The sequence below is a fragment of the Musa acuminata genome, chromosome BXJ3-2 (genome assembly GCF_036884655.1).
Source record: "Musa acuminata AAA Group cultivar baxijiao chromosome BXJ3-2, Cavendish_Baxijiao_AAA, whole genome shotgun sequence".
In the NCBI taxonomy this organism is placed as follows: domain Eukaryota; kingdom Viridiplantae; phylum Streptophyta; class Magnoliopsida; order Zingiberales; family Musaceae; genus Musa; species Musa acuminata.
Window position 1 is genome coordinate 1,884,202 of NC_088350.1, and position 25,142 is coordinate 1,909,343.

Below are 25,142 nucleotides of genomic sequence, written 5' to 3' on the forward strand. Positions count from 1 at the left end.
AGCTTGTCCAATTCAAAAACCAAAAGTAGTTATCATGCAAAGTTTTTTCTTCACTTCTCTTTTTTTTTTCTAGCTTGGATAAATTGGTGTAGAACTTACTTGAATATTTAAAACAAAAAACACTTGCATTGTTGAATGGTTCTCATTTTTATTAATAACCATGATATATCTTTAGAGTTTATTGATACAAAATATCAATTAACCGATATCTTTACAAAACATTTAAATGAAGAATAATTTGATTTCATTAGAAGAGAGTTAGGGATGTTAAAATGTCTAAATGCATTAGTTTGTTGTATATCTTTTCTGGACTTTCTTGATTTTTCATAAATAAAGCTTTCATGAATTTATTTCATTTCACAAATAAAGCCTTAATGAAATCCAGAATTTTAATTTACTTCGTATAAAATTTACTTCATCCCCTTGCTCTATCACTTAATGATTTTTGATATATTGAGTCCCTTCACTCATGGATTTCATTGACAAATACATCTCTTACGGATTTCACTCTTGTGAATTTTTTTGAGAAATGAATTTTATTGGCGGATTTTATCTCATAAAATATTCATGAATTTTTAATATTTTGATTCTTCTTGATAAATGCACTATTCATGAACCTTTCCTTCTCTTTGCTTGAGACGATTGCCCATTTTCTTTTTGCTGATGAGGGAGAGAAATATAGCAAATTAATGACAAATTGGCATTATGAATGCTTAAAATAATGTATCAAATATATCTTATCATAAATACTTAATGTTTTGCGATTGGAAATATGATTAGAATCATCAAATACATCGTAAATACTTGAAAGATATCAAAATGTATTGCATATGCATCATATGTATCGTAGATACTTGAAATGTATCATGAATGCTTGAAACGTATCGTAATGTGGCATCAATACTTGAAAATATTTTATTCTTAAAATCATGCTTGATTTCGTATTAAAATGATAAATGTCTATCATTGTGATTAACACGCTTAATTTTCTACTTACAATTGATATCATGCCTTGGATTGATGAATTGTCATGTTTTATCGAAATTTGAATCTTACTAAAATTCATATTTGAAATTCGTATCATACTTGAAAATGATGATTGTCTATCATCATTCTATATTGGACTTTAAAATGGATGTCATGCCTTGACATCATTTGTATTATGATAAATACGTGATATCGTATTTTGAGATGGTAAATCATGATTGATATCATGATATGTTAATAAGTTTAAATGCATATAACATATCGGTTTGATACTTGAATTCAAGAGTGTCTTTTCTCAAGTATGGCATATAGATAACGGGAGTTAAGGTTAACTCAGTCATCAATTGATTATCATCATCAAAAAGGGAGAGATTGTTGAATCTCATATTTTGATGATAAAATCAATTGGTAAATTATTTGATCTAATATATATGTTGAGAAAAGTATACAGGATTAACTACGATAGCAATCAAGGCATAAAGCAAAACAAAGTGTCAGAGTCAAGATCGAGATTTTGTTGGGAGTTCGAGAGTTCATCGGGAGTCCGGAGGTTCGTCGGAAATGTTGTCAGAATTGACTAAGAAGAAGCTTATCAGAACTCACCAAGAAGATCGTCGTAAAGTCTAGGAGCTTGCCGAGAGTCCGCTAGGAGATTGCCAAGAGATCGTCGAAAGTCTGTCAGAAGATCACCGGAAGCTCGCTGGAAGAAACCTAGACTTACTAAACTTGTTTTGTTTAGTGTATGCCTTAAAAATCAAAGTTAACACACAATTAGGGTTAGGTTTATGAGGTAATCCCATTAACCCTATTAAGGGCCAACTGGGCCCGTAATTGGACTGGTTTGGGCAGGATTCAAGGCTCGAACAAATTATTGAACCTTGTTAAGCGATGCTAGTGGGTGGTGGAACCGCTTGAGGCTCAGCCTCCCAAGTGGTCTGGACAGTGGTACCGTCGACAGTTATTATTGTCAAGCGATGGTACCACCCAGTGGCAAGGTGTTAGGCGGTGGTACCACTAGACTGGGTGGTGGTACCACATAATGTCAATGCTACAGGGGATAGTACCGCCCAGCACAGGCGATGGTATCGCTAGTACCCAAAAACCGGGGATGAGATACTTTTTGGCTCAAAGTTTGAATTCACTTAGGGCATATAAATACCCCTCTCATCCCTGCTCAGATAGCACAAGAATTGAGAGCAAAAAATGAAGAAAAACGATATTGTAATATTTTGAGAACTCCACTCAAGCTCTAAGTGTTGGTGAAGTTTAAGAGAGGAGGTAGTGGGGGTGTAAAGGTTCTCTCCTGAACTTATCAATAGGAGAATCGAGTTGTAAGGGTAGTTGGTCTTCACCTAGTGAAGGGAGAACATTAGTGGATGTTGGTAGCTTCAACGGAAGAGGAATCGAGAGTAGATGTAGGTCACGACGATCGAACCACTATAAAACTTAGTTTGCATTTATATTTATACAATTTACCTTTACTGCAAACTATCTTACCTGCTTTACTTTCTTATTACACTCTTACGAGCGCATTCAAGTTAAATACATTTTCGATATCGGTTTTATCGAAACGAAGATTTTTTTAAATCGATATTTTTATTCGCTGCACTAATTCACCCTACCCCCCCCCCCCCCCCCCCCCTCCGCTGTTAGTGCCGACTCGATCCTAACAGTTGGTATCAGAGCGAGATCAGTCTCATTTTGGTTTAAAACCCAAAGAGGGATGGTATTTGCCAGCAACCAAGAGATCGTCTCGAACTGCACTAATCATATTATGAAAGATAAAATCATGATAACATCATATCATGAAGGATCAAGAATGACACTAAGAGTAGTTGGTCTTCGCCCATTGAAGGAAGACCGTTAGTCGATGCCGGTGACCTCGACGGAAGAGGAATCGAGAGTGGATGTAGGTCACGACGATCGAACTACTATAAAAATCTTGTTTATATTTCTATTATATAATTTACCTTTACTATAAATTACCTTACTTACTTTACTTTCACTAAGTTTTCGTACACTTTCAAGTTAAATATATTTCCTATACGGGCTTTGTCGAAACGATTTTATAGAATGAGATTTCTGACTCGACGTGGTTTTTATCGCTGCACTAATTCATACACCCTCCCCCCTCACCCTTCCCCCCCCTCCCCACCCCCAACCCCCCCCCCCCCTCTTAGTATCGTTCTTGATCCTGACAGTTTTTATCAGAGCAGGGATGAGAGGGGTATTTATAGGCAGGCCCCAAGTGGATTCAAACTAGGAGCCAAAAAGTGTCTCATCCATAAATTTTTATGGTACTAGCGGTACTAGCGGTATCAAATTTTTATGGTACTTGCAGCACTAACATTGGGTGTTACCACCGCCAAGTCTGGCAGTACCATCACCTGACATAATCTCGGAGATTGTGTTTGGGCGGTACCATCACCCAGATTGGTGGTACCACTATTTGATACAATCTCGGAGACTATGCCACTAATGGTTCCACCTGTTGAATTACTATTTGGACCTTTCACTTAGCCCAACACAGCCCAAAATTGGGCCCAATTGGCTCATAATTGAGTTGGTCCAATTCTAACCCAATTACACCTAAAACCTACTTCGATCTAGACAATTATTACAAAGCTAAATCAAATGTTGTCTGGCATATCATTATAACACGAGAGTGTCTAATTTACTACAATCTAATCATATGAACTTTGATTATGATATGGTTTTTTTTTCAGCCAACAATAATGCCTCATAATCTTCAACTCAGTCCACTCAAATATGACAGCTCATCAGCATATTCCCTACACAAGTGTCACGGACAAACTTCTAAACAGGATGTTTGATGTAATGCTTATGTATGTCCGTGTCTTTCGGTATATTCATGCTCTGCACAGCATGTAGAGGGACGGTCGAAGGCTTAATAGTCCCATTTTAGTTAGGTTGGTGGCCGCTTTAGGCTTGTAGATAAAGATTGTGTCATGTGGACACGTGTGAGAGATTTTCGGTCTGTAATGGATCATTTTGACCCTTTGTTGTACAACTGTTCAAAGTTTGTAAAGTTTGTTTGTAATTTGCATTGTCTATGAAGTGTTTTCGGAGATGTTTGCTTGTGGATCCCTAGTGAGGCATTTTTTCTATCTCGTTCTCTCTTTTAGGGGTCCTAAGGGACCATGGGAGGCTGACCTTTGCGGACGGACACGCAAGGGTGCCGCACGACTTAGGCAAAACCAGCTAAGTCCATGATAGATGGTATCAGAGCAGGACAAGCACTCATAGAAACACTTAGCATGCAAACGTGGGGGACCTAGCGGGGCTGCGTTGAGGGCAGTCAGCATACGCGCGACCATTTGGTGGAAAACGAGCATGGAGATATAGGGAAAAAGAGTCGCTCGGAGGAGTGGGCATCTAAGATTGGCATTCAGAGGAAAGGCCAACCCTTCGCGCAAGAGGCACCACGACAACAAGCAAGCTTGGAAGAATGTGGAGCGTACAAAGGTTGGGATGGCTGAGTTTGAGCTACGGCTCAACGCTGACAACTATACTTGATGGTGCTTAAGGCAAGCGAGGCGTTTGGTAAAGGATGAGACCATGCAATGTGGAATGAGTTGCTCAGCGATCGAAAGAGTTGTGCAAAGCTCACAGAGGTGAGGGGAATTGCTAACTCAAAGAATTTGGTACCCATGCATGGGCTTGTATGCGGACGATGGAATGTTCACGACCATCCCAAGGCGAATGAATCTCGACGCCATAGAGCATTAAAACTTTCTCTTCTACATGTGAAGGATACGTCCGTAGGAGGCTGAAGTGTGCAACAAGTTTAGCATATTGCTAGGCCTTGAGTGGTGCAGCGGGGGTTGTATTGACGTGGAGTCACAATTTAGCAAGTGTGTTTGCAGGAGACAGAACAATGCACAGTCTGTTCAGCATATCAGAGTAGTCCGAAGGGGATGGTGGTCTCCGAAATAAAGAGAGATGTTGCTCCAACGGGATAGTTATCCAAGAGGGATAAGTCCCGGCTCTCTAGAGGGAGAATCATGTGGGACGGACCGCACATGTTGAGGAGTACCTCAACAAACAACAACTCCACGAAGCTCAATGGACCAAGCAAGCGGCGAGGAGTCATCGCATGATCTCACTTGAGAGAATGCATTGGTGGATGCATTGTGAGATCAAGTGGGGGAGCGACCCAAAGCAACACAAATGAAGGCACACTTGGAGTCGATATGGAGATCGAACTCAAGGGAGGGCTGACCCGTGGAATGGTAGGCGCGAGGGCTACCATCAACTCAATGCAAAACGAGGAGTGGAGCAACTTGGTGTTGCTAGTCATAGGTGCCCAGCAAGCCAATCACGTGAGTAATGGCACGTGTGACTTGATACAGAATCTTTTTGCTTATTATATTTTGACATATATCACTTTATAACTATTGCATATGTGCATATATATATTGTGATGTCCTTGGATTTGTGCAATGGGAATCGGATCGTGATGAGATCACGATAATGAGATCGATTCACCTTTAACACATATTCTAAATAATCCCGGTCATAGGTTACTCGAGAGGGACATCATGATAACCGGATAGACTGGTGTGCTGTATACTCGTCCATATGATGGATGCAGCTGGTCTCATAGCTGCTCGTGTAGGGACACTAGGGATACAATACAGGTGCTCATTGAAGAATGAGTTCACTGATTGATCCACTTACGGAATGCTGGATGGTTGATGATGCCTTATTGTCAGACAGCGATTCCGTAGTCCTAGTGGTGTATCTGGTCCTTAGACTTGAGACACCAAGGATGTCCTGTATGAGTGCTCCACTCTTTGATACCAGACTTATAGGTTTGGCTGTCCCAGATCTAGTACAACTAGTCATTGGGAGTGGTAGTCGACCTTACGAGGGCTTTTGAGTGTCGATAGAGGATCATCCACTCTCAGTGTCATGAGAGGAATATCTCATGTGATCTTGCTCAAACAAATCCCTGGCCAGGGTCACTCGGGTTGAGAGAGAAAGAGTTCTCCGGGAGAATCCGATTAGAGCGAGACTCGAGTAGAAACCGTATGGGTCTGACAACACCATGCTCGATATACGGTCTCTAGGATATTAGATGGATGAGGGATTATAGGTACACGGTAACTGAGGACAGACGGGTCCAATGGATTGGATTCCCCTGTATCGTTTGGGGACTACGGCGTAGTGGCCTAGTACTACCGTAGTCGATGAGTCAAGTGAATTATTACAGAGATAATAATTCACTGAGTTAGAAGGAGTTCTGACAGGTATGACTCACGGCCAACTCGATATTGGGCCTAGAGGGTCACACACATATGGTAGGCATTGCGATGAGTAGAGGTTCAGATATGAGATATCCGACGGAGCCCTTGTCTTATTGGATGCATATCCAATACCCACTAGGGGAGGACCCATTAGGGTTTGACAAGGGATCTCTATAAATAGGAGGGATTCAGAGCCTCGTAGGCTAAAGCCTTTGCTTGCCTTTCCTATTCTCTTCTTCCTCTCCACCTCAGAGCAGGCCTGGAGTTTTGAGGAGTGTCGTCGCAACCCTGCTGTGTGGATCACCGCTTGAGAGGAGGACGATTGACCTCCTTCACCCTCTCCTAAGGATCTGCAAGGAAATAGGGATATACGATCTCCCTAGGTAACACAACCTACTCTATACGCAGTTTTAAGTTTCGCGTATTTTGCGCACCAATCTTCGCACGACGACGAACATCTCTTTGGGAATCGGGGATTTTATTTTCTTGTTCTTCCGCTGCGTATGTGATGTCGCCCCTATGATTTCCCAACAGTGGTATCAGAGCCAAGTTGTTCGTGCGAATGATTGGTTTTGAACTGCGTGTGTAAAACTTTTGATGTTAAAATCGTTAACGCAATAACGAGAAAAGACAGCAACAGTTGTTGCCCTCGATATGCATGCGTGCAGCGCAGCCGAAGGCAGGCAGCACAGGGGCTGCGTCTGCAGCAGCCGGCCGGCGGCCTGCTTGCAGCACGCTTGCGTCCGGCGGAGCTGGCAGCCCGCGGGCAGAGGCGCCTGCGGCCGCTTCTCCCGCGGGGTGAGGCGCCTGCCGCTGCTGCTCCCGCGGGCGAAACCCCCCCCACAGGGGCGGCCGCCCGGCGGGACAGCACCGCCTGCGGGCGGTGCCTCGCGGGCAGAACCGCCCGCGGAGGCGGCGGCGCCTGCAGGGGCGCCAACCTGCAGGGGCAGCACCGCCTGCGGGCGTTGCCCCGCCGGCAGAACTGCCCGCGGAGGCGGCGACGCCCGCGGGGGCGCCCACCTGCAGCGGCAGCGCCGCCAGCGGGCGTGCCGCCCGCAGGCGAGGGCAGCGCCCCACCCCTCGCCGCACAGGCCGCCACCAGCAGAGTGGCGGCGGCGGCGACAGCAACAAAGGGTAGTAGGGCATTAGGGTTTTCTGGGCAAAAGACAATTTTGCCCCTCGGAATTTGAGAAATCCCAGTTTCTATCTTTTGTCCAAATTACGAAAATACCCCTATATTCAGAAATTTCCTATATATCCCTGATTTCATAAAATACTAATTAATTAAAAGGTTTAGTTGATTATTATTATTTTTTCATTATCTAGTAGTCCTACATGATGATAATTATTTATACATGTGATGTATGATGTGTGGACGGATGATCATGGATCGTGTGATGTGTGTACTTGTGATTATTATTATTGAGGTCTGCGAGCCTCCATTATATTTCTCGTTTATTGTCGGGCCTGCGTGCCTATGATTAAGTTGTAATCACATGAGGAGGCGCAGCGGGAGCATGGATGCGATAGTGGGACCCAAAAAGACGGACGATCGCGATGCATCAAGATGTCGACGGAACCGATGAGGACGAGATGGACGATCACAGGGCATGGAGATGCACCGTTGCACACATAGATATTGATGCGAGTGATTAGGCCTACTGGCTCGGGCCTAATCATATTAAGTTGTGGTCCATGATCATCTGGTGTGATTGCTTATACACATACTAGATATGTATATATATTTGCATGCGATGTAGATATATATTAAATATGTATATGTGTGACATGTCATATTAGGAGACCAAATCATAGAAACATCTCTCGATAATATTAAGTCGGTAAACGTGAGGCAATTAGATTGACACACGTGGCCTTCCATCGTTATAAGTAGGAACCGATTTCCGGTGTAGGTTGAGTTGGTCGAGTCCCTCGAGACTCACCTATATCGCGATTCGCTATCTTGCTTACGACATAGAGATGTCACCGGTGACCTGAGGGCATGGTATATTTGGTCGAGCCCCTCGAGGGTGTATCATCAAATCAGACTCATCTTGTAACAAAGGTGTTGACTTAACCAAGCATCATGGTTGGTCGAGTCCCTCGAGGCCATGGTGATTCGGAGGCCGAACAGGACGGGAATCACAAGGAGTTGTGATCGGCAAGAGTTGCCTACCTTTTAGGCTTAGTGTGATTGGTTGAGTCCCTCGAGGTTACACTAAGACGCTGATTGGATCTTGATCCCCACTATAAGTCTGCCGGAGACTTTCGTTTCACGTGTTGAGGGTGTCGCGTGACTCGTTAGTAAAATAGTGGGAGCATATTAAGATAGAAGTCTATATCTTGATAGTTTATTTCTTGCAAAATCTGCATGTTATTCATTTCTGCTGTATCTTTATTTTTAGAAAATATCGCTTTTAAATCCCTTACGTGGCATACTTGATGTCAACCGCCTCACTGGTCCAAATTATACGGATTGGCTCCGTAACTTGAGAATTGTTCTCACAGCGGAGAAAATCGTGTACGTCCTTGATACAGTGATGCCTACGCCTGAAGAAGGGGCAAGCGAGGATGAGATCGCTCGCTACGTGAAGTACATTGATAACTCCACTCTTGCTCAGTGCTATATGTTGGGCTCTATGACTCCTGAGTTATAGAGACAACATGAAAAGATGGATGCCAGATCCATTCTCCTACATGTCCGCAAATTGTTTGAGGAATAGGGAAGGACTCAGCGATATGAGATATCCAAAAGCCTCTTCCGCGCTAGGATAACTGAGGGGACACCGGTTCAGAACCATGTCCTAAAGATGGTTGAGTGGATTGGTTTAGGAATGGTCCTAGAGGACAACTTGTGTGTGGACATTGTGCTTCAGTCTCTACCAGATTCCTTTTTCACAGTTCATAATGAATTTTAATATGAACAAGCTTGAGGTGACTCTCCTAGAGCTCCTCAATATGTTAAGGGAGGCAGAGAGTACTATTAAGAAAGAGAAGCCAGTTCTCTACACTGGTGAGACCAAAAAGAAAAGGAAAGCAGAAAGGTCCCTTAAGAAAGGAAAGGGCAAGAGCAAGGGCAAACTAGGTAAAGCAAAGGTTGCTAAGAAAGATCCAACAAAGGACAAAGGCCAGTGCTTCCACTGTGGTAAAGATGGGCACTGGAAGAGGAACTACAAAGAGTACCTTGCAGAAAGGGCGAAATAGAAGCTTGGAGAAGCTTCAGGTACATTCATGATCAATCTCCAATTGTCAGATTTTTGTGATAGTGCATTGGTATTGGATACCAGTATTGATCACATCTACAATTTATTGTAAATTCTAGCAAAGCCGAGGGGAGATTGATGCGAGGAATATTGCATAAAGGTTTGTTTATACTAGACACTACTCCACATATCATGAATATAAATGTGTCCAAGAGGAAACGAGATGAGATGAACAGTGCATACCTGTGACATTGTAGGCTAGGTCATATCCATGAAAGAAGGATTCAAAAGTTGCTAAATGATGGATATCTAGATCCATTCAACTATGTGTCATATGCAACTTGTGAGCCCTGCATTCGTGGAAAACTAACCAACTCTCCATTTAGTGGAACTGGAGAGAGAGCCACTGAGTTGTTGGAACTCATACATAGTGATGTATGTGGACCCATGTCAACTCATGTCATTGGAGGTTACTCCTACTTCATTATATTTACTGATGATTTCTCAAGGTATGGATATGTGTACTTAATGAAGTACAAGTCCGAGACCTTTGAGAAATTCAGAGAGTATAAGAATGAGGTGGAGAACTAGACAGGAAAGAGTATCAAAACTCTTCGATCAGATCGAGGAGGGGAGTACTTCAGTACAGAGTTTACTCATTTCCTCAGGGACCATGGGATATTATTGTCACGCCCCTCAAAAATAATATCGATGATTTTAAAATTTTCATCACAATTCCATCCAGGATCCAAACACACATTTGAGGACACTGAAAAATATTATATCAAATTCACATCTATAAAACATGTACAGTTTATAATCATATATCACATCACTCGATAATTCACATTTATGGCAACCCAAGCCAAACTCGACAAACATGAACAAAATTTATAAATCCACAAGCTAAATAAATTATACAATCAAAACTCCAATTATTCACCACAAGTTCATATCATCATAAACTAGGCTTAACATTCCGAAATTCTAAATAAAAGAGATCTTCTAACACTTTTACTCAATATATCCATTTTGATTCATCGACAACATTTCATTACATACAAAATATGCTTATACAACAATAACATAATAACCAATAAGACTTGCTCATAATTCTGAATAGCTCTTCACTGCCTCAGCCCAATTCAAACATCTCAAAGAGTGACAAGCTGACCTGAAATATTTTATATAACAACGGAGTGAGCTAAAAATAGCTCAGCAAGTGACAAAGCATATTTAGAATAGAAGGAACGGTTTCAAACAAGTAAGGTATCATAATACAATACAGAATACAAGAATTTTCAAGGTAACATATCATTAGATACAAATCATATGTGTCATTTCAATCGAAACATATTTGGTTCCAAAACAAATGAAGCATAGAGTAATTGGAGCATATCAATAGCGTACGAGATGTTCCGGAGCATATCAATGGCAAATAGGATATTTCAGAACATATCAGTTCATAGCAAATGGAGCACAGAGTAATTGGAGCATATCAATAGCGTACAAGATGTTCCAGAGCATATCAATGGCAAATGGAACATTTCGGAACATATCAATGGTATGCGAAGCATTTTGATGTATATCAATGGCATCGGAAACATTTTGGAGCATATCAATACAAAATATGAAACAGAAGCTCAAACGTCGTACCCTAGTATAGTGCATGTGAGGTTTAACTCAGTGGTGGCTCCACGCCGTGATGAGTTCTCGACTCCATCCACGGGTAGCCCTTTCCTACTCGAGCCCTCTCACCCTGCCCAAGTGCTAGGTCGACTCTGAATTTCATATCAAACAGATAGAAGGTGAAGTGGGATTCTAAACATAATATGGTCTATCCATTTCTGAATGACCACCAAACATAATCTAGAGCATCGCGGGCTCTAAGCACATACCCTTTACCATTTCTGGCAAAGGTCCAAATAATCCCACAAACACCAGAGTACAAAAGGGTATTGTGAACAATAAATTGGGACATATCGGAAGCACATGAGGAACCACGAAATGTACATGTGCCTTTATGAAACATTACGATACAAACATGAAGTTTACATAACAGATTTAGGTATCCAAATACATGTAGGACAAGAGCATACAAGAATTCAAAGTAGTAATATAAAGCTCAATTGAATAAGAAAGCTAACGGATATCAATTTCCAAAGGAATGAAACCAGAATATGCAAAATCGACCAAAGCTCGATTTTTGGCAGAATTCAAGAGGCACATTGAACAAATGATTCAAACTATCAATCGTGCTCCAATATACTCAAGAAAGCTATGAAAAGAAAGGTTTATGAGTCTATATTCTGATCAAATAATTTTTGTCCAAATCAGAGGTCAATACATGAAGTTATAATCATAATAAGGTAGAAAGGTCAGAATCTCAGAAGTTACACAGATTCGGATCGTTATGTCTAAACAGGAGATATATCAAATGCAAGGTTAGAACAATTCAAAGTTCCTCATATTCAAAGCAAATGTAGAGATAAAATTACTGTAAGGAAAGATCAGGACACTTGCAATAGAAAGGATCGAAACATTTGCACTAGGAAGACCATAATACTTGCAATAAGAAAAATTAGAGCAATTATAGGAGAAACGATCGGGAAACTTGCCTTTTGAAGGTTTTGGTCCAAAGATTCGAAGGTGTACGCTCAAATCCTTTTTCTACTTTTCCTCCCTCCCCTCCCTGTTTCGTTTTGTACACTCGTTTTCTTTCTTTCTTCGCAACTACACCACGTGCCGAATATCGAGGCACAGTCACCTGCTCTCTCTTACTCTCATTCCTTCTTTTTCTTTCCTAAACGCAGCTGCCACAACCACCGCCGCTGCCGCTGCCGTAGTTGCTGCCCCTTCCACCACACTGCCTTCTTCCTCCCCTTCTTTCACAGACATAGCTGCTGCATACGCAATCACTGCCACTGCGGCCGCAATCCCGTCCACAGCCCCTATTTTCCCATTTCCTTTTTTTTTCTTTCCCAACTGCAACTACCGCAGTCGCAGTCGCAGCCATGGCCACAGCCACCACAACCGCAGCCTCTTCTTCCTCCCCTGCTCTATTTCGTCTCCTTCTCTTCCAGCTGCAGCTGCCACTGCCGCAGCTGCCACCCCTTCTCCTCTTCCTCTCTTCCCCTTTCTCTTCTTCATCCTTTCCTTTTCTTCTTTCCCAGCTGCACTGCTGCAGTTGCGGCCACAGCCATGGCTGCAACCTCTTCTTCCTCCCCTGCTCATCTTCCTCTCCTTCTCTTCCAACTGCAGTTGCCATCGCCGCAGCCGCAGCCCCTTCTTCCCCTTCCTCTCTTCTTCCCTTTTCCTTTCTCTTCTTCTTCCTTTCCTTCTCTTCTTTCCCGCTGCACTGCTGCAGTCGCAGCCTCAGCCACGGCCACAGCCTCTTCTTCCTCCCCTGCTCATCTTCCTCTCCTTCTTCTCTTCCAACTGCAGCTGCCATCGCCGCAGCCGCAGCCCCTTCTTCCCCTTCTCTTCTTCCTCTCCTTCCCTTCTTCCTTCCTCTTCCTCTTTCCCTGCCACAGCTGCAGCTGCCACAGCTGCAGCTGCCACAGCCGCAGCCGCAGCTACTGCTTTCCCTTCTCCTCTTCCTTCTCCTTCCTTTCTTCTTCTTCTCTTCTTCTCTTTCCTCCCCTTCTTCTCCCTGACGAACAGCACCTCCTTTCCTCTGTTTCCTCCTGCAGGAAACAGAGGTGCCGCCTCTTCACCCGCTTCTTCTTCTCTTCTTCCTCACCATCTCTTCCTCTCCTTCTCTTCCAGCTGCAGCTTCTACCGCCGCAGCCGCAACTCCTCCTTTCCCTTCTCTTCTTCTTCTCCTCTTCTTCTTCCCTCCTCCTCCCTGGCGTCACACACACCCTCTCCTTTGTTTCCTCTGCAGGAAACAGAGGTATCACAACCTCTTCTCCTGCTTCCTCTTCCTCTTCTCTTCCTCTTCTTCTTCTTCTCCTCTTTGAACGCCCCACACCTCTCCTCTGTTTCCACCTGTAGGAAACATAGGTGCTACAGCCCTAGCTGCTGCCACCTCTCGCTCCTCTCCCTCTTCCCTCTCTTTTCCATCTTCTTCTCCTCTTCCCTTTTCCTCCCCAACGCCACACACCTCCTCGCTGCAGCCTTGCCGCAGCTATCCTCCTCTCTTCTTCTTCTTCTTCTTCTTTTCTTCTCTTCTCCCTCTTCCTCCTCTCTTCTTTTCCCTCTTCTTCTTCTTTTCTTCTCTTCTCCCTCAACTTCTCTTCTTCTTCTCCTCACGCCCCACCACTCCTCTCTAACAGATAGCGTGGGAAGCGGTGGGATAAAACCAAAATTTTTGGTTTTCTTTATTTTTTTCTTTTTGCAACTTAACATTTTAGCCCTTGAAATTTCTATATTTACATATAGATCCTCCAATTTACATATAAATCCTTATTAATAAATTTTTAAAAGTGAGGGATATTACAATTATCCCAATGGACACCTCCTTATACACCTCAGCTCAATGGTGTCTCTGAAAGGAGAAATCGCACGTTATTAGATATGGTACGGTCCATGATGAGTTTCACTGACCTACCCAGCTTATCTTCTGAACAGAGTTCCAACTAAGTCGGTAGTGTCTACACCATATGAGATATGGAAAGGGAAGAAGCCTGATCTTAAGGTTGTTAAGATTTGGGGCTGCCCTGCCCATGTTAAAAGACACAACCCCGATAAGTTAGAATCATGGAAAGAGCGATGCAAATTTATGGGATACCCCAAGGAAACTTGTGGGTATTATTTCTATCATCTCGAGGACCAAAAGGTCTTTGTAGCTAAGAGAGTAGCGTTCCTTAAGAAGGAACACATTCTTGGCGGAGACAGTGGGAGAATGATAGAGTTGAGCGAGGTTGGAGAACCAAGCTCAAGCACCACTCTATAGCCCGAGTCTGTTCAGGTACCTAATACACAAGTTTCAACTTTACGCAGGTCTGATAGAGTATCCCATCCTCTTGAGAGATATGTGGGACATATCAAAGGAGAGGATGCTGAGGATATTGATCATCAGACCTACGAGGAGGCTATTATGAGTATAGACTCCGAGAAGTGGCAAGAAGCCATGAATTCTGAGATGGATTCTATGTACTCTAATAAGGTTTGGAACCTAGTTGATGTGCCCGAAGGTATTGTACCCATCGGTTGTAAGTGGATCTTTAAGAAAAAGATCGGAGTAGATGGAAAGATAGAGACCTATAAAGCAAGGCTAGTGGCTAAGGGGTATCGTCTAAGGTAAGGTGTTAACTACGACGAAACCTTCTCACCCGTAGCAATGCTAAAATCCATCAGAATTCTATTGGCTATTGCAGCACACTATGATTATGAGATCTGACAGATGGATGTGAAAACTACATTCCTCAATGGGAACCTCAAGGAGGAGGTGTATATGATGCAACCTGAGGGATTCGTGTCCAAGAACTGCCCATATAAGGTGTGTAGGTTGCTTAGATCCATTTATGGACTAAAGCAAGCTTCCCGAAGTTGGAACATAAGATTTGATAAAGCAATCAGATCTTATGACTTCGTTAAGAACGAAGATGAGCCTTGTGTGTACAGGAAGGTAAGTGGGAGTGCTATCACCTTTTTGGTGTTATATGTGGATGACATCCTCATCATTGGGAATGACGTAGGAATGCTATCCACAGTAAAGGCTTGGTTATCTAGACACTTCTCCGTGAAGGACTTAGGGGAAGCATCCTATATCTTGGGGATTAGAATCTATAGAGATAGATCCAAGAGGATGCTTGGCTTGTCCCAGTCCAGGTACATAGAAACCTTTTGTCAAAAGGTTTGGCATGAAAAATTCCAAGAGAGGTCTCATACCGATGAGACATGGGATATCGCTTTCTACGAGTATGTCCCCAAAGACTCTAGAAGAAAGGGCGAACATGAATATGATACCTTATGTCTCAGCAATAGGGTCTATCATGTATGTCATGCTATGTACTAGGCCTGATATAACGCATGCTTTGAGTGTCACGAGCAGGTATCAGGCAGATCCAGGCTTGGAGCACTGGAAAGCAGTAAAGTGTATCCTTAAGTACTTAAGAAGGACTAAGGATCTTTTACTATGGAGGTAATAGCCTTAAGGTTGAAGGCTACACAGACTCAAGTTTTCAATCTGATGTCGATGATAGCAAGTCGAATTTAGGGTATGTGTACACCTTGAATGGAGGAGCAGTGTACTGGAAGAGTTCCAAGCAAGATACTACTGCTGACTTGACCACAGAGGCGAAGTATATTGCTGCATCAGATGTAGCAAAGGAGGGAGTCTGGGTGAAGAAGTTCATCATAGATTTGGGAGTCGTGTCGGGTAGCGAGGAGCCGATCTCCTTATATTACGACAACAACGGGGCGATTACTTAAATAAGGGAACCCGGGTCTCATCAGAAGTGTTCTGAGGAGGTTCCAGCTTATCAGAGAGATTGTAACCCGAGGAGATGTAGTAGTGGAAAGAGTTCCATCTGAAGATAACATTGCAGATCCACTGACAAAGCCATTGTCTCATTTTGTCTTTGAGCATCACAGGGGTCTGATGGGGATCAGACACATAGGTGATTGGCTTTAGGTCAAGTGGGAGATTGCTAGTCATAGGTGCCCAGCAAGCCAATCACGTAAGTGATGGCATGTGTGACTTGATACAGAATCTTTTTGCTTATTATATTTTGGCGTATATCACTTTATAACTATTGCATATGTGCATATATATATTGTGATGTCCTTGGATTTGTGCAATGGGAATCGGATCGTGATGAGATCACGATAATGAGATCGATTCACCTTTAACACATATCCTAAATAATCCCGGTCATAGGTTACTCGAGAGGGACATCATGATAACCGGATAGACTGATGTGCTGTATACCCGTCCATATGATGGATGCAGCTGGTCTCATAGCTGCTCGTGTAGGGACACTAGGGATACAGTACAGGTGCTCATTGGAGAATGAGTTCACTGATTGATTCGCTTACGGAATGCTGGATGGTTGATGATGCCTTATTGTCAGACAGCGATTCCGTAGTCCTAGTGGTGTATCTGGTCCTTAGACTTGAGACACCAAAGATGTCCTGTATGAGTGCTCCACTCTTTGATACCAGACTTATAGGTTTGGTTGTCCCAGATCTAGTATAGTTGGTCATTGGGAGTGGTAGTCGACCTTACGAGGGCTATTGAGTGTCGATAGAGGATCATCCACTCTCGGCGTCATAAGAGGAATATCCCATGTGTTCTTGCTCAGACAAATCCCTGGCCAGGGTCATTCGGGTTGAGAGAGAAAGAGTTCTCCGGGAGAATCCGATTAGAGCGAGACTCGAGTAGAAACTGTATGGGTCTGACAACACCATGCTCGATATACGGTCTCTGGGATATTAGATGGATGAGGGATTATAGGTACACGGTAACTGAGGACAGACAGGTCCAATGGATTGGATTCCCCTGTATCGTCTGGGGACTACGGCGTAGTGGCCTAGTACTTTCGTAGTCGATGAGTCAAGTGAATTATTACAGAGATAATAATTCACTGAGTTAGAAGGAGTTCTGACAGGTATGACTCACGGCCAGCTCGATATTGGGCCTAGAGGGTCACACACATATGGTAGGCATTGCGATGAGTAGAGGTTCAGATATGAGATATCCGACGGAGCCCTTGTCTTATTGGATACAGATCCAATACCCACTAGGGGAGGACCCATTAGGGTTTGATAGGGGATCTCTATAAATAGGAGGGATTCAAAGCCTCATAGGCTAGAGCCTTTGCTTGCCTTTCCTATTCTCCTCTTCCTCTCCACCTTAGAGTAGGCCTGGAGTTTTGAGGAGCGTCGTCGCAACCCTATTGTGTGGATCACCACTAGAGAGGAGGACGCTTGACCTCCTTCACCCTCTCCTAAGGATCTGTAAGGAAACATGGATATATGATCTCCCTAGGTAACACAACCTACTCTATACGTAGTTTTAAGTTTCACGGATTTTGCGCACCAATTTTCGCACGACGACGAATATCTCTTTTGGAATCGGGGATTTTGTTTTCTTGTTCTTCCGCTACGCATGTGATGTCGCCCCCATGATTTCCCAACAGGTGTCACTTGGCGAAGTACCCAAGCTGCATAAAGGGAGCCAGGATAGAAGATAGAACATGGAGCGGAGGCACAGTGCTTTCCTTGGACAGAAGTCAAGGACATGAACTCTTGCAGAAGCAAGAGCAGGATCATGTTGTTCCATGGGTCCTTCATTCTGTTGGAGCAGAATCATCTTGCATGGTGCCAAAGACAAAGGGAGCTTCTGGACACATGCACCTTATCTCGGAGGAGCATTTGATGGAGGAACTAAGGCAACTCAATTTGCAGAGGCGAAGTTGAGTTCAGAAGGCCTTAGCACGGGGCAAGAGGACCTAGAGGCAAGTACTCTTGAAGAATATGCCATAGTGTTGTCATTCAAGTTGCCATGAAGGAAGCGGTGCGTAGCAAAGATTATGCTGGTAAGGGGCAGAGGCCTAGTATCCAGACAATGGTGCACTAATTACAGCGAAGTCGGGGGACTTCGGGAGCTACTAGGCGACGAACTGTCCTAGAGCGGTGCTTCATCTAGGTGTGACCCAAGAGTGGGTGGATGAAGGTCGATTGCCAAAGGAGCGAACAAAATCGAAGGTGGAAGAGACCCTGCGATGTATTGGCAGAGGCCACACATGAAGGGTTCACAATTCGAGTTCATCCCAGAAGGATCAAAATGCAATAGAGATGTCACCAGGAGGCGACATGGTGTAGCGGATCATGGTGGAACAGTTCGTGGCAATGTGACGCACACAACCTAGTCCCGTGAGGGACTAAATCATACGGAGGTATGATCGGGAGCTATTAGAAGCTCCACTTCAGTGAACAACACGACGGTAAGAAGGGCTATAGATTCAAAGAGTGAAGACCATGGTACCGCAGAGGCGGATCTTCCATGCGTGCATCGAATTTTACATTGGATGAAAGCTTTAACCATCAGCATATGGGGGCTATGTTCCACCAATGGTAAAAGTTCGAATGCAAGTACCAGTAAGTCCCATGGGAGGGACTTGATCATACAGAGGTATGATCAAAGCAGCTGGAGAGTTGGACTGCTCTAGAGCCTATATTCGCTTAAGGGAGCCTGACAAGTCAGAGGACAAGGTCGAGTAAGCGAACGTTGCTACCAAGGAAGCTAAGGAGAATAGAATCGGTGCAAATCCTATAATGCAATGGTAGAGGCCATGTATGGGAGTTGCAGTCTATCTTTCCATCGACCAAAGGGAGCTGCTTAGATAACACAAAGGTGTTGAAGCAAGGGGTCGAAAGGGGTGAGGAAGCGACGACAAGTCCAGAGGTACTTAGCTACCCAAAATCAAGCATCAGTTAGAATGGTAGACTTAAAGGAGTGCCATGGAGACATATCTACTGATCGTGAAGAAAATGGATGCAGATGCGAGGCGACGGATAGTAGGGCCATGGGCATGGCAGCGTCATAGTACTATAGAGGCAGGACTTCTGTAAAAGTCATTGATCCCTTGCTCTCATAGATGGAGAGCACTTGGTCGTGAAAGGGGCCGAGAAGGTGGAGCATGCAGAGGCAAACTCCAAGTACCGAGACAAGGCTGAAGGGCAGAGGCCAAGGAACTTCGTAAGACCAGTGCCAACGAGCTTCTCATCATGATAGCCGAAAGTGAAGGACTTCGGGTCAGGCAAGAGTGCATGACCAAGGAACGAAGCAGGCAATACGCGGTGCTGTACCTTTGCTACTCAGTGAAGTAGGCAGTAGGGTTGATGGAGAAGATGGTACAATCCCAGAGGCGACCAAACCTATGAGAGAATTACTCCAAGTTAAGGTGAAAACTTCCTGCATTCCAGAAGTTATATGGCATTGAGAAGGTGAATCACAATAGCTAACTCAACGCAAGGAGTGCAAACACTTCAAGTGCTTCAGAAGTGTGAGCAAAGAGCAGGCGAAGGCTAGTAACCAGCTCGATGCATGGAGTACAACCTCGAGGAGGCGGGCGAAGTCAAGTAACCTTTGCCTTCTCAACTCTTAAGAGAATGGGCGAAACCGAGTACCCCAATTCTCTTATCTATCCAGCAGAGGAGCTCTGCATATATTCAAAGACCCTTCGAAGATAATGGAAGACAATAGTTGTCAAATCCTCACCAATGGTGATTAGTGTTACTGGGAGTAGATTGTCCGCTTCATTTCCCAACGAAATGCCAATCGAAAGCGGAAGTGATGTGAACCTATTTGGATGTGACAACTAAGTGAAGGAAGAGTCAATGGGCAAATTTTATGGAGAAAGGATCTAAAACTTCAGAAGTTTACGAGGCGATGCTCGTTAAAACTCCAACAAGCATCCACCCAGTTCAAGCAGCATGAGGCATTTGAGAGACTGGTGCAGTAAGGATGGTCTTTTTCTTCATCTGGAGGATCCGCAGGAACCAACAGGGATCAACACAACTCAGCCAACCCCACACTAGAGTCAGAGTCAATGGCGAGTTGAAGCAGCATGGTGGATCAAAGGTTCGACTACTCAAAAACAGTAGCGGAGAGCAGTTGGGAGCCAAGAGGCACATTGCAGCTCGAGTAGAAGATTGAAGACTCAGCAAAGGCGAGGAGTTGTAGTGTCGACAAAGGCTTCGATGAGGACGTTGAAGGAATAAGTGGGGGAGAATGTCACGGACAAACTTCTAAACAGGATGTTTGATGTAATGCTTATGTATGTTTGTGTCTTTCGGTATGTTCATGCTCTACACAGCATGTAGAGAGACGGTCGAATGCTTAATAGTCTCATTTTAGTTAGGTTAGTGGCCGCTTTAGGCTTGTAGATAAAGGTTGTGTCATGTAGACACGTGTGAGAGATTTTTAGTCTGTAATGGACCATTTTGACCCTTTGTTGTGCAACTGTTCAGAGCTTATAAAGTCTGTTTGTAATTTGCATTGTCTATGAAGTGTTTTCGAATATGTTTGCTTATGGATCCCTAGTGAGGCGTTTTCTCTATCTCGTTCTCTCTTTTGGGGGTCCTAAGAGACCATGGGAGGCTGACCTTTGTGGACAGACACGCAAGGGTACCACACGACTTAGGCAAAATCAACTAAGTCCGTGACACAAAGTTAAAGTTGTTTCAATGTACTTTTCTTCACGACAAAGGAATACATTAAAGGAGTTGGTTAGCAATTGTAAACTTTTCTTCATGACCAAGGAATGCATTAAAGGAGTTGGTTAGTAGTTGTAAATACTTAATTTCAAAATTCTCTATACATGAAGGGTTATTTCATGAATTAGTATTTATTTTAGTGTTTAGGACTTAGAAAGAATTTTAGAAACTAATAATATCTTGGCAAAAGCTCTCTTGGAGAACTCCATTAAACTTTGTATCTCTTGAATACATCCTTGAGTGGTGAATCTTTTTATTTCTATTTTGTATCCTCATTTATAATACTTGGAGTGGTGAATTTTTGTATCCTTTTATGATTTTAACTTAGTGGTGAACTATTTTTCGATCTTCTTTAAGTTTTATCGTGAGTTCGTGTCTTTTCTATTCAAAATACTCATTCTAGCAAATATAATTGTACCGTGACTTTTCCTCAAGAGTTCATCTTTGTCTACTATGACATTTTCTATCTGAGAAACTATTGCATCGGTTTTCTTTCAAAATTCATTCTGCATTTTACCCTCCCTGGTATCACATTGGTTTATCGATGTCTCGTTTGATTTTTCGGCGCATTGTCCTCTCTTGTAGCCTATTGCTCAATCGGCCAGTTAAACCTCCGCAACTCCGATTTCCTTGACATAATTTTCACTCTTCTTAGCCCAATGTCCAAACCTATGGCTCAAAGTCTTTTGTCAATACATCGACAGATCCTCCAGCTTGATATTCAATCTTCTGACATGTTTCACTCTAGCCCAACATGATTCTTCCTGCTTTAATTGTCTCTCTCTTATTGAAGCTTCCTACATCGCTCAAAACGTAGATCATATCATAAGCACATCAATTGATTTCATCATCAAAATCCAAGATTTAACAATTTAAACATTCAAATCCTAACGTGGAATCCAAATCTCGATGGTTCGGTGGTCGACGCTAGTGCTATAGTTACATCTGAATTTTAACCCATGTACTTTCTACTTATAATCCAAATAAACTTGGCTAAATCCTAATGTAAAATCTCGATATTAATAAGTTGTTCGATCTCCTTATTGGATATTGCTTTAGAATCTTGATTAGATGTTTGCTTTAGAATCTTGATTAGATGTTTTATGCAAAATAAAAATAAAAAATTCTCCCAAGGGTATTGTAATATCATGATCTTATCCCACATCAAAAGTAGATTAAACTTATAAGAGATTTATCTGTATGTTATTATTAGATTGAGGTTAAGTATTTTGAGTAGCTCAACAAAGTTAGCATATCAAGACCTTCAACTCTCAAGTAAAAAATATTATAACACTTTAATTTAATCCCACATCCAAAGTGCGATAAGATGTTGACCTACTCATAAGAGGTTGATGAGTGACTTCCTATTAATTGTAACTAAAATATTTTAGATTAGTAATTAATAAGCTAATTATCTCATGCATGTTTGTATCGTAAAAGACATCTTATTTTGTTACTTATGAATGCATGTAATCTTGTTCCCTCTTTCAACGTGTGTTTGATGAATTGAGAAAAGATGGTCTTGAAAGTGAAAGCGGTCACCCCCGAGTCACGATCATCCCGATGCCAATCATCAATATTATGCCAACTCAGCCGATCGATGATATCAAAGATTATGACTGTTAATATACTGAGACTTCCGACATCGATCCATAGATCAGACCGTGCTCATCACCCACGATATATCGGTTCATCAACAGATGATATCAAAGATACGATCCATGGACCAGACCGTGCTAACTCATCACCCACGATATATCAGTTCATCAACAGATGATATCAAAGATAGATGGCTGTTAATGGATTGATTAGTGTCTCCATTCCACTATGCCACAACATTTAGCATGGTATCATCATCTGCTGCACCTCTGGAACAAGCCAGAATTGTTTATCAGTATCTACCTGATAGAATGCAGATTGCAAGCATGTGAGCCTTTGTTTTTTGTTTTTGTCATTTTAATTTTTTTTCAGACAAAAAAGCATTATCAGGAAATGACTTCTAATATTATAAAGTATAGTTTACATCAATCCACTCGTCAGTATTATTTTGGGGTGCTAACAAGTTTGGTTGGTAAAATATTTGATTATATCATCCTAAGATCTGATATTCTAATCTACTTTCATCATTTATTTTTTATAAAAACAAAATTATATTTTAAATTATAGAAATAGATAACCTGTTGGGGGGAGTGAGTAGTCAACAACAATAGCAATGCTTGTATTCCTCCTAACTCATAAAATAAATGGGTGAGTCTAATTCCCAATTCTAGGATCAGAAGTAAACTGGTTGTTGTAATTCTATCAAGCCCATTAACACTCCTACTTGTTGTTGCCAAGTACTTTCCATCAGTCTCTCATAAACAACTAACTGCTGAAAAATACTTCTTGTTCATAATGGCTTATAGGGTGATTTTTTTTCTTTAAAATACTCATATTTTAAATTTTTTTTAATAAGTTTTTCTTGTTTTTTTTTTCTCAAATAATATCTCTAATTTAAAAAATAATAATATCTCTAATTAAAAAAATAATATCTCTAATTTAAAAAATTATTTCACTAAATTATTTCTCATTTTTTTTTATCAATTTTCAACTATTATAATAAGGCCATGGAATCCAGAAGACGACCAGATTTTGGCTGATTACATGCAGAGATATGGCCATGGAAATTGGCGAGCGCTGCCGAAACAAGATGATAAGCAGGAGAGATTCCACAAGCCATCAAGTTTGATCGTTTTTGTTCTTCTCTTGGCCTGGCGATTAGTTTGAAGATTCTTCCCTTGGCTTCGTGATTCTGATGCATGAAGCATCTCTATGTTGTTGTGATAGTTGCACTTGGAGATCATTTCTTAGGAAAGATTCGACTTCTCAGGGCTCTCGAGGTGTACGAATAGTTGCAGACTGGGGTGGACGAACTACCTGAGACCAGACATCAAATGAGGAAACTTCACCAAGAAGAGGATGCAATCATTGACCTCCATGGAAAGATTGGGAACAGGTATTTGTGGATTGATCTTACAACCTTGAGAGATACAACATTCATGAACATATGAGGAAACATAGAACAGATTTAGAAGAAAGTTAATCTGTAAGCCGCACTGTGGATCAAATCTTGTTAAACAAGTGATATAGGGAGATGACACTCGACGGGCTTTGGACACCTCAACAAGACAAAGGAAAGTAAAACGTGATCAGTATCATGAAGTCGACACCTCAACATTGCATAAGGAGAGGATATTTAGATTGACACGGTGTTAGTAATGGCTCATAGATCTGATTTGGTGTACCATTAATGATATGGACACTGAATAACTTATGTAGCTGTCTCAATAGTCACACCTTCAATTTTCATGACTATTCATTATACTATAAAAGCTCCCAACTACATTGTTATTAGCTAACTGATTAGACTCTCTTAAGTTTTAGTATTAAAGTGAATCATTTGTTGACTTAAGTATCGAAAGGATCTTGTTGAATAGGCATCTAATGTAGTTTTGCAAGGGCTTAGCACATGGATTTGCCACTTTCACTCTCTATCTACCTATGAAGTTGGATCTAAATTATCTTTCACATTGGACAATACAAAAACACAAGCAAGAAACAGTCCAAAGGTTCCTTCGACAACTATTATATTAGGGAGGGAAAGAAAGGATAAAAATAAAAGTCTAAAGAAATCACAGAGATCAACAATCAAAAGCATATCATAAAGTCAATATATTATTTTTATTGGTTCAGCAACTCCTGTTTATATACATGAAGAAAACCAAATTCTTCAATATAAAACTAATTACAAAACTCTTGAGTTATCTTCACTCAAGTACGAGTCTCCTTGTACACTTATCATAGGAACCTGAAGAATTTTTCTCTCAACCCTAGAAACTTTAAAGATCTCTTTTTCTCACTAAAACCTTGAAACTCAAGATATATTTATAAAAACAAACTCTAAGTCACTAAGAGATTTAATTTAATTAAGATTAACCCAACTAGTTTGAATACAATTAGGACTCTTAAAATACTTACCAATTCTAACATACTAAATGGTCCTTCAATACTCCAAAAGAATATATGAGCATCAATATATCCGGTTAAACGAACACAGATCTTCCTGAACATATTATAAGAAGATAAGCTTATAATCCGATGGTGTTAGGTTTCCAAATGTTGGTTAAAATTGGGTTCTCTTTCTTATTTAGTTATTTTTCTTCATGCTGCAATTGCTGCTAGTCTGCTAGGCTGAATACATAATGAGATCAAGAATGTGTGACACGCTCTCTTGAAGAAGCAAAGTATCAAAGAAGAAGAAGAAGAAGAAACATGATGCCAAGTCCAAATAAGTTGATAAAGGATAGCTGATTGGAGCGGATCTCTGATATGAACAAATAAGGATACAGACGATTGACAAATAATTATATTTCTAATATATTTTGATTGCCAATCAATCAAAGATTCAAGAATTAATTACCTTAATTTATGTGCATAATTTGCGGGGAATCAATCCTCCCTTTATATATATAAA

At 41.9% G+C, this 25,142-nt stretch overlaps 1 protein-coding gene across 1 annotated transcript; it reads right to left on the bottom strand.

Annotated features, from left to right (window-relative positions):
- Positions 1 to 10,331: 10,331 nt before the first annotated feature.
- Positions 10,332 to 13,711, bottom strand: LOC135631343 (uncharacterized). Its single transcript, XM_065138938.1, has 2 exons — positions 12,079 to 13,711; positions 10,332 to 10,634 (listed from the first exon to the last, which is right to left on the bottom strand). Exon 1 carries the CDS (start codon positions 12,909 to 12,911, stop codon positions 12,264 to 12,266), a length of 648 nt encoding a protein of 215 aa, XP_064995010.1. The 5' UTR covers positions 12,912 to 13,711; the 3' UTR covers positions 10,332 to 10,634; positions 12,079 to 12,263.
- Positions 13,712 to 25,142: the final 11,431 nt, after the last annotated feature.

Coding starts and splice junctions, on each gene's coding strand:
- LOC135631343 (XM_065138938.1), bottom strand. CDS start 12,911: ATGGCAGCTGCAGTTGGAAGAGAAGAAGGAGAGGAAGATGAGCAGGGG.